The sequence below is a fragment of the Miniopterus natalensis genome, chromosome 4 (genome assembly GCF_054644295.1).
Source record: "Miniopterus natalensis isolate mMinNat1 chromosome 4, mMinNat1.hap1, whole genome shotgun sequence".
Taxonomy (NCBI): domain Eukaryota; kingdom Metazoa; phylum Chordata; class Mammalia; order Chiroptera; family Miniopteridae; genus Miniopterus; species Miniopterus natalensis.
In genome coordinates, this window is record NC_142084.1 from 80,295,788 (window position 1) to 80,305,734 (window position 9,947).

General features: G+C 52.1%; 1 protein-coding gene across 3 annotated transcripts in view; it reads left to right on the plus strand.

The window, feature by feature from the left end:
* NDST1 (N-deacetylase and N-sulfotransferase 1) overlaps positions 1 to 7,192 on the plus strand; it is a 53,017-nt gene extending 45,825 nt beyond the window's left edge. For 2 of the 3 annotated variants that reach the window (XM_087816922.1, XM_016210594.2), the window contains 5 exons: positions 115 to 289; positions 2,224 to 2,394; positions 3,053 to 3,162; positions 4,905 to 5,007; positions 6,021 to 7,192. In XM_087816922.1, coding sequence (XP_087673048.1) covers positions 115 to 289; positions 2,224 to 2,394; positions 3,053 to 3,162; positions 4,905 to 5,007; positions 6,021 to 6,140 — 679 coding nt within the window. In that variant the 3' untranslated portion in view covers positions 6,141 to 7,192. Of the gene's footprint in view, positions 1 to 114; positions 290 to 2,223; positions 2,395 to 3,052; positions 3,163 to 4,904; positions 5,008 to 6,020 lie in introns of those variants that run through there. The other variant, XM_016210595.2, reaches the window with a different exon arrangement.
* Positions 7,193 to 9,947: the final 2,755 nt, after the last annotated feature.

Sequence of the window (9,947 nt, forward strand, 5' to 3'; positions counted from 1 at the left end):
CCCTGCTTGCTTTCGGAAGTTCGACCCCCAGCGATACCTGCCCTCTGTGCTGTATCCCTCAGGCCCCTTCCTCCTGAGTCTTGACTGTGAGCACCCCCTCTGGGCTTCCTGCAGGTACATGGAGTTCTTCCCCATCCCCTCCAACACCACCTCTGACTTCTACTTTGAGAAAAGCGCCAACTACTTTGATTCGGAAGTGGCACCCCGGCGGGCAGCCGCCCTGTTGCCCAAAGCCAAGATCCTGACCATCCTCATCAACCCAGCGGACCGGGCCTATTCCTGGTACCAGGTGAGCTGGGCTGGGGCAGGGCCCTGGGTGGGGCCTGGGGCTCTGTCTGCTACTCAGCTACTCATTCATTCAACAAATATTTACTAATCATCTGCTGTGTGCCCTCGCTGGGCTCCTGGGATGTGGTGGTGGGTAAGAATAGAGTCCCACCTCCACAGTGCTGCTCGCCTGGTGGAAGAGACAGGCAGAAATCCTAGGTGAATCCCAGCCAACAGTTCCCTGCCCACCCTCCTAGCTCGGTCTGGGGTCCTGTCTCATTCTGACACCAATAAGAGGTGGCGGCTGGTCCTACTTTGATTTGGTGAACAGTGATCTGGGCTGATACTAACTGTGGCCCCTCACTGGACACTGGGAGGGGATAGGGGCAGGAATTCAGAGGACAGGGTATAGGACCTGCCATTCTTAGTAGAGGATGCAAATGCCTGATCAGGTAAGGAAGTCATCTGGACTGCATCCATGCCAGAGCAAGTATGACTCCTAGTCCTTCCTTGACTATGTGAGAACTGGAACTTTCTTTCATTTTGATAGCCTGACTTAATTTCTTCTGAATACCATTCCACTGGGCTTGGGCCTTTTGGGGGGTTTCCTCCCCTGCCTGCCATGTGCTAGGGTCTTGGGCATACCTGGTCTACCAGCCAGTCCAGAAAGGCCTCCTTGGGCCACTTTAGGCAGCTCCTTGTCACCTTCTGAGCCTATTCACCTGGGTGCTCTTGGTGGCTGTCTCTTCTCTGGGGCTTTGCTGTGTCCACAGTAACTGGCAGGGGGCCAGCTACAGATCCCCTTTGCTCTCTGGTCCCACAGACCTCTCCTTTTATTCTGAGCTGGGAGTGTGGAGGCAGATGAGGGTCCCCCTAGCTGGCAGGTCCCTGATGTCTGGACCGTGGGAATTCAGCAGATGCCGATGGCCCATGGCATTATTTTAGGTGGCTTAAACCTAGTGTTTTTCCCCTTCCAGTTCTTTCCCAATCCTTCTGTCTTAGTCTGTTCGGGCAGTCATACAAAACATCATAGACTGGGTGGCTTAAACAACAGAAATTAACTTCTCACAGTTTTGGAAGCTAGAAGTCCAAGATCAAGGTGCCACCAATATACTTCCTGGTGAGAGTGCTCTTCCCGGCTTTTAGATAGCCGCCTTCTCACTGTGCCCTCACTGTCTGAGAGAGAGCAGTGTGCTGTCTGGTGTCTCTTCTTACAGGGGTGCTAATTCCATCACAAGGGCCCCACTGTCCCCACCTCCATCTCAACCTCATTACCTCCCAAAGATCCCCTCTTAAATATTATCACATTAGGGGTTAGGGCTTCAGCATATAAAGTTGGGGAGGGGGCAAACATTCAGTCTAGAACACCTTCTGATTTCTATAAAGGAGAAATTCTTAACTTGGCGTAAATGGCACTTAAGTCCTTTCTAACACTGCTAGGCTGTGTCTTCAACAAAAAGTGCTAGCTTTGGGGGCAGGGCCTATAACAGGTGTTTGCATCTAGCTGGGTTTGAGAACATTGCATTATTTTTATTGTATTTTTGAACTTTCTATGTGCCACAACTACTCTAGTTTTCCATTTAAGGAGGGGATAGTGGGTTTTACTTAGAAATAACTATGTGAATAAGAAAGATGAGTCAACATAAAGAAAAGTGTGTTGACATTGGCACCTGCAGGTGGTTTGTGGATGTTGGAGAAATTACAGAGATGGTGTGCAAATTATCACCATTTGGAAACCCTGATCTAGTACAGCTCATGTCTGGCAAAGATGAGGAAGCTAGGGCTCGGAGGGGCTAGTGACTTCCCTGAGGTCAGGTGACTAACAGAGGCACGGCTTGAACCCAGCACACCTTGTCTCAGCCCAGGGCTTCTGGCGACCTCATGGCTGCTCTCCCACTAAAGCTGCTTCCTTTGTGCCTTCCAAGTGACATGCTGAGCCTCTCCCCTTGTCCGCAGCACCAGCGAGCCCACGATGACCCAGTTGCCCTGAAGTACACCTTCCACGAGGTGATCACAGCTGGGTCCGATGCGTCCTTGAAGCTGCGTGCCCTCCAGAACCGCTGCCTGGTCCCTGGCTGGTACGCCACTCACATTGAGCGCTGGCTCAGCACCTTTCACGCCAACCAGGTAGCCACCTGTCCCTCACCCTGAGGAGGGCAGTCATAGTACCACCTTGCTGTGATTAGAAAAGAGCCTCAAAACCTCTTCCACCAGTCATGGGGCTGGAAATTCCATCCCTGGAGTTAGACCTTTGGGCTCCTCCAAGGTTTCAGTGTTGTTTATCCCAGGGTTGATGTGTGAGAATTCCCCAAGTCCTTGTCCCATCACAACAGGGTCTGTTATTCCTAAGGGGACCCAGAAAGCCCTGGAGTAGGTCCCTGGGAGGGGGCTGGGGGGTATGGTGATGGAGGGAGAGCCTGATTGGAGAGGTAGGCAGGGCCAGATCGTGTGGCACATTTTAGGAAAACTTGATGCATTTAGGAGAGTGATATTTGGGCCAGAAGCTTGGGGAGAGGCCAGAGAGGGATGTTGCAGAGATGGGAGGGGTGGGCTTACAGTCTAGGAAAGGATGACATCAGTCAGGGGAAGCTGACAGAGACCAAGGAGTTAGGCTGCAGGGGACCAAGGTTCAGGGACACCTGCCATTCAAAGGGAGGAGGAAACATTCTCCAGAATGTGGGGATCCTAGTTTGTAACCACAGCCACTGACCCAGAAAACGGGGGGCCCGTCTGTTCTGGAGTGAAAACAGGTCAAATCACACTTCTCCCTTGTCTTGTTTTCCAGATTCTGGTCTTGGACGGCAAACTGCTGCGAACAGAACCTGCCAAAGTGATGGACACAGTGCAAAAGTTCCTTGGGGTGACCAAAACTATTGACTACCACAAAAAGTTGGTGTGAGTGTTGCCTTGGCCTTTAAACGGGGGGTGGGGGTTGGGGCAGTGAGGGGGGTGGGATTTCCTGAGCAGGCACCTGGGCCAAAAAGCCCAAAGGGTTGAGTGATTATGGGAGAGACACAGGTTAATTAGCACCAACCAGTGTGAGAAAGTATGCACGTCCTTGATGGCAGTTTAGCAGAAAAGATAATATTAGGATGATTTGAGTCATTTATAAAGGTATTGACGCAAGAAAAAGGGAGGTGATGAATCTGTTTTACTCTGTTCAGTCCCACTCCTAGGATATTCTTTTCAGTCTGGGCCGAACATTTTCAGAGTGTTTAAGTAGACAAACAGTAAGCAGCCCCAATTCCCACACGGGCTTTTTAGTATTAGATTATGACTTAAATATAATTTCAGGAAAAGGAAACTACAAACATCGTCTATGGCTAATAATCCCAGTCATTCAGAACCCAGTGCAGGTGTGCAGATAGTGCCCTCTCCAGATGAGTAAATGCCAGCTTGTGCGGCAGGATCTCAGGGCTGGGGAAGGGCCGTCTTCTAGTGCTATGTCACAGACAAGTGACACCCTCAGCTGGATTAGGGGGTCTCAGGAGGAAGAATAAAGCCACCTGCCCTGGCCACCTTCTTAGGACATCTCGCAGCAAGAATGTTCCCTCCCACTGTCTTGGAAGTTGAAGGTGGGGAAAGGAAGTCAGTCCTTCACTTTGAGGCAAAAAGGAGAAGCAGCTAAGGGTGTGGGTTGTGACATCAGAGATGCCTGGGCTAGGACCTCGGATCCATGACTTCTTTAGCTGTGTCACCTTGAAAAAATGTCTTAGCTCCTTCAAGCCTCACTTTAGTCACCTGTAAGTTGGGGATAAGGGTAATAATTCCTACCCCCCGAGGGTCACTGTGTTGAATGAAAGCATGCACGTGGAGCTAGTCTAAGCTCAGTGCCTGGCATGTAGTGATGCTGCTATCATCATCATCACCATAGTCTATCCCTACCCAGTGGCCCATTCAGAAATCCCTATTTCCTTCACCTGCCAAATGTGAATTCTATTTTCCTGCTATCCTCACGTCCACAAATCTAATAGTTCCTCATCTGGGGCTGAATTCTGATACCAGTATGCCTCCCTTCCCCGTGATAGCTTCAGATCTCATCTCCCAAAAATGCCCTCGAAGGCCCAGCATGACTTCAAATCCTGAAGGTCGTCTTGTGCTGTCATTTCTGAAATTCACTCCAAAAAATTAAACTTCCCAGTGATGGACATGCATAAATACAACTGCAGTTATTACATTTCTTCAAAAAAATTCAATTAATTAAAAACAGACAAACAAACAAAAAAACAGAAGAACCTTACTAAACTTTCCCCACATTGGATTCTTGGGTAAAGGAGTGTTGCTTACCTCTGGGCTGGAGAATGCTCAGGAGAGGTTTCTGGGAGTCGTGAAGGCAGGGAGTGCTCAGGTTAGGATTGCTGCAGGAACTGGGGCTGCCCGCCAGGAGAAGGGAAGGCTCAGGGCCTGTGAGCCGTCATCGGCTGGGAAGAAGGGGGGCCTGGTGGAGTCAGGGACAAAACCTGGGCCAACAGATGCAAGTGTCAGCCCCCCACAACCTGTGGGCTCCAGAGTGTGCACAGGGGAGTGGATTCCATGGTGTCCTAGACTGCCAGTCCTGGGCTCTGTGGGCATTGCCTTAAGCGGGAAGGAGGTGAGCCAGGCCAGCTCACATCCACAGGCTTTTCCCACCTCCACAGGTTTGATCCAAAGAAAGGATTTTGGTGCCAACTGCTCGAAGAAGGAAAAACCAAGTGTCTGGGCAAAAGCAAGGGCCGGAAATACCCAGAGATGGACTTGGATGTAAGTGGTTGACGCGCTGCCCGCAGCAGCTGGATTAATGGACGGGGTCCCTATACTGGGGGGAGCTTCTCTCCCCTTCACCCTACACCCAGCACGTTAATGGATGGCACTTTTTGGATGGTACTCTTAAGAGGAGGAAATGTGGGTTGGGTTGTGGTGGATCAGAATTGATTTAATCAGATGGGTATTACCGTCTACTGAGGGCTGAAAGCTACGGGGCTTTGAGGATGAATCAAGCATGTTCTTTGCCTTCAAAGGGAGGCAAAGTCTAGGAGGGAAATGAGCCACTCACACCAGTGAGTAGAAAACAAGACAGGAAGTGCTTCATGCAGTAGGAGACGTCCCCACCAGCGCTTTGGGAATTAGGGTTAGGGTTAGGGCAAGAGGGGTCTCTGCAGTTGGGCCTGGAAGGGGACCTATGGCAGGGAAGGATGAGGCATTCTCGGGGAGGAGGGCAGGTAACAAGGATATAGGGGAAAGTCATACTCTGTGACTCCTTATGTTTGCCTTTCCCCTTGGTTGTTTTTTTGTTTTTTTAAATCCTCACCTGAGGATATTTTTTCATTGCTTTTCAGAGAGAGTGGAAGGGGGGGAGAGAGAAACAGACAGACAGACATCTATGTGAGACAGACACATTGATTGGTTGCTTCCCGCACACACCCTGACTGGGGCCAGGGATGGAGCCTGCAACCAAAGCATGTGCCTTGGCCGGAATCGAGCTCGGGACCCTTCAGTCTGTGGGCCGACGCTCTAACCACTGAGCCAAACTGGCTAGGGCTTGCCCCTGGTTTTGATTAATTCTCTCATTTCTAACACAAGAATTTTGACCTTGTGTGCTATATTTTGGTACTCTTCCTATGTAGGAGTTTTCTTTTGGAGGCTACCACTTTGAAGAAGACTGTGAATTAATAATAGGCATATGGGATGGTGCCAGCAGAATGGTGGTTTTAAAGAGGAGGGGTCATTTTTGAGTCCCCACATCACCCAGATCTGAGTTTTTCTTCCTGTTACAGTCCCGCGCCTTCCTGAAGGACTATTACCGGGACCACAACATCGAGCTTTCCAAGCTGCTGTACAAAATGGGCCAGACACTGCCCACCTGGCTGCGGGAGGACCTCCAGAACACCAGGTAGCTGTGGCCACCACAGCCAGACTGAACATTTGTGATGGCAGGGACATCCTGCCGCACGCTGAGCCAGACTGACCTGACGAATGGGGAGCTGGGCCCGGGCTGGCCAAGCACTTCTGAGCAATACTCTGCCGAGGCCCAGGCAGGGCCAGGAGAAGCCCAGGCAGGTCCTCAGCACCGCCGAGCATCCAGCGCTGGGTCTGTGGCCTCTAGGACCTCCTTAGCCACCAGAGGTCCATCCCATTCACAGCCTTTCATGGGGAGGCCACTTCCTGGTAGGAGGGGGTCCGTGAGACTCTTTCTGTCCTTCACTGTGTTCTACCAACCATACCCTCTCCTTCGTCCCACCACTCCCTGCCCCAGCAGGGTACTCCCTCAGTGTTAGCTGCCATATTTTCCCTGTCCTTCAGACAGTAAGGGAGAAGAGCCCAGCTGGGCCTTTTGCCAAACCAGGGAGAGACTGGACGTTTCCCTGTTTCGAGCCAGGCCCTTCCAAGGGCTCAGCCGGGTACCAGAGTCGGGCACTAGGCTGGAAGCGAGGGTAGTACCTCCGGAGAACTCTAAACTTCCACACACATTCTGGTTCATACTTTTGCATCTCACCCGCCCTTTTGCGGGAAAGGATCGTTGATTCCTACAGTATCCACCCAGTCCTCAAGGCCTCCTCCAGGGCCCAGGGCACTGCCATGCCATTGGACCCGGAGACCTAGGCCTCAGTCCCACCCCCTTTCACCCTGGGGTATGACACGCGTGGTGTTTCCTGTGGTAAAAGACTGAGGCGGGCGGTTCAGGAGTCTGCAGTATACATGTTCCAGTGTACATACATTGTCCCCATGCCTACCCAGCCTCAGCCCTGGCCGACCCCGGCAGAGCTGGGGAGACTGCCACCCACAGCTTTGCCCAGCGGCCTGTGGCTGAGGGTTCCTAGAGGCCCCCTTAACCTCCCCAATACTAAGAAGCTAAAGTATTTTAATATTTTGTTGTTTTTTTTCTTGGTGCCAGAGTTTATACTTTGGGTGCTGGGGTCGCACTGTGTTATATATATATATATATATATATATATATATATAATTTGTATATATATATTATATTTTTTTTTGGTTGGGTTTGTTTTTAATTCAGTCATACAAAATGGTGGAAAGACCCAGTCCCAAAGGGTGTCATATCTCCATGCACGAAAATGAGATGGCAGGGAGGGGGCATCATGTGTCATGGGCCTCAGGGAGACAGTAAGGATGTTCCCTGGGAGAGCTCTCTGCTTCCTCTCTCAATGCCATGGCTCTCTGGGGCTGCCCCAGGTGAACAGAGGTGGTGAGATCCACAGGGAAGAACTGCTCTCCAGGAAATGTGGCTTCGTGAAGTGCAGTGACCTGGGGCAATTTTGGCCAAAGGAAACAGCTGGGCTGGGGTGGGTGTCCTGGGCCGAAGGTGGCCTGTTCCCTCCCCTCACATGGTGCTAGGTGGGGAGCTGCCCTGGGAGCTGGGAGGCCCACGGGGACCCTGTAGACAGTGGGTCTCTGGGCTATTTTCTGGTTGGGGTCTGCTCCTACCCTCCTTCTAACAATGTGAAGTGACTAAACTGGGGTGCTCTCCCCAGCCCCTCCCACTGCCAGTTCAACTTCGAACTGACACCCAGGAAGTCCTTTCTGGAGAGCCTTGGCTTGTTCAGAAGCCTCTAGCATCTGAGGTTGGAAGGGATCCTTTGGGTATGGAAACCACAGGGAGGTGGCCTCCTTGGCTGATGTCACAGCTGGTTGGGAGCAAGGCTGAGAATTGAATGTGTAGCTCCCGATTCTGAGTCCAGTGCTCTTCTTCCGATGCCACACTGCCTCTGAGCCCATCCTCGGGACCTACTCTGTGCCAGGTTCCTGTCCCTCCCTCAGTCATGCCCTCGGTCACTCCAGGACATGGGGACAAACCACTCCTTCCCAGCCAGGGTGCCTTTGAGCCTTCTCAGATCTACATTTGCATCCCTGTCTTGCTCTCCCCTCCACGAAAGGCCCCTCCCAGACTGCAGGGCCTGGGTCTGTCTTAGCTCTGAACCCATTTCCTTCCCCCAAGTTCTCCACTAGGATGCAGGAGAAGGTTGGAGACTCTGGGGCCAGGTGCGTGTGGCTTCCTGGTCTACCCAGAGAAACGTTCTCATTGGGGCCTCTGAGCCTGGTAGCCCTGAGCATTGTCAGCCCACAAGGAGTGAGGAGCCAGTGGCTCAGGACAGGGTGGCACGTCAGCTTGTATGCTCATGAGGACTTGCCTGTGCCTTGGGACCAGACCCCCAGAGCGGGGCGGTGACTTCCAGTGCCAGTCCCGGCCTCACTTCCTGTCCATCAACGAGGGGCTCAGGCTCCATGACCTTGAGGACCTCACAGCGCCCATGTTCTGCGGTCTACCCTCCGGGCCTGGACGCCTGCTCCAGTCTTGCCAAGCTCTGAGTGCCCAGTGGGCCAGCAGCTCCATCCCCCATGCCCCTGGCCCGAGGAAGGAGCAGGCAGGTGTGAGACCTGTGGGCACAGAGGAGATACTGGGGGTTGTTGTCCAGCCCTTTCTGGGAGGCTGGGGACTTGCCCTGCCTTGTGTTGTAAGTCTGGTCACTGCTGTTACTTCCTTTCTCACTGGTGAATCTTTCTCGAGGACCCACTGCCAGGACCTGCAAGTATTATGGAGAGGGAGAAACAAGTCCCCCAGGGGCGCTCAGCTCCTGAGCACACAGGTCCGCATCACGAGAAGAGAGAACCAGAGGTCAGTGGGCACAGCAGCATCAACTTGTTTAGTGCTCGCTAATTCACTGTAAGCGTCTGGCCAAAAGAGAGAGAAAGAAAAATAGTTTCAGTTGTGCAGGTGACTTCACCATCCCTTCTGCCGACCCCACCACAAGCCCTTGCCCCACAAGGTGGGTACTGGTGGTAAGCCAGCCAATGCTGCCATAGTCACTCGTGACATGAGAGCCACCCACAGGGCAGGCATCTTGTGATGGGTGTATAAGTCTGAAGTTTAAAGATGGGCCTTTTCCAAGCCCCTAAACAGGAGCAGCCAGTGCCTCGGGCCCAGGTGAGGGCGCAGCAGTCTGTCCCTAGCAGCAGAAAACTGCCCGGCTGACTCAGAGGGCGGTCTGAATGTGGAGCTCACCCAGGGGTTTGTTAACCCACCGTCTAGATTTAAAATGAAAATTTCGGTACATTTGTTTTCTCTCTCTACATAGAATTTTTTCTGAACTAGCTTAAAAGTAAAAGTCATGAGACTTCACCCCAAAATGCTGCAGGCTGTACCTGTTAAAAGAGGACATTCTCCCATGTAGTGGCCCAATATCACACCTGAGACAACAGTAATTTCTCATATCTGCTCTCCAATCTGTGTTCTTATTTCCCCCAAATGACATACCTGGTTTTGGAATTTGGATCCAATCAAGGGGCAAGCATTGCATTTTGTAGTTGTGTTTTTAAAATCTTACTGAATGTTGAAAAGTCCCCCTTCTGCTCAGTTTGACTTTTTAAAGGCCATTATTTCTGAGGCCAGCAGGCCTGCTGTCATGGAAAGTTCCGGCATTCGGCATCTGTCTGTTTCCTCCTGGTGTCAGAACAAGTCCCAGCCCCTGCATTGTCAAGAACACGTTAGTCTGTGTGGATGTTTGTCCTTGTGCTGACTTGACAACGACCCTCCAGCCTAAGGTGTCCCTCTTACTGTCACCTGTACCAAGTGCCAAACCAGCAGAGGGCCACTGGAGCGCCAGGAGCTCCGGGGAGGGAGAGGGAGGCAACCCTGCAGCCGGGCCTGGGAGGGAGGCCTGGGGGCCATCTAGGAGGAGGAGGCAGCA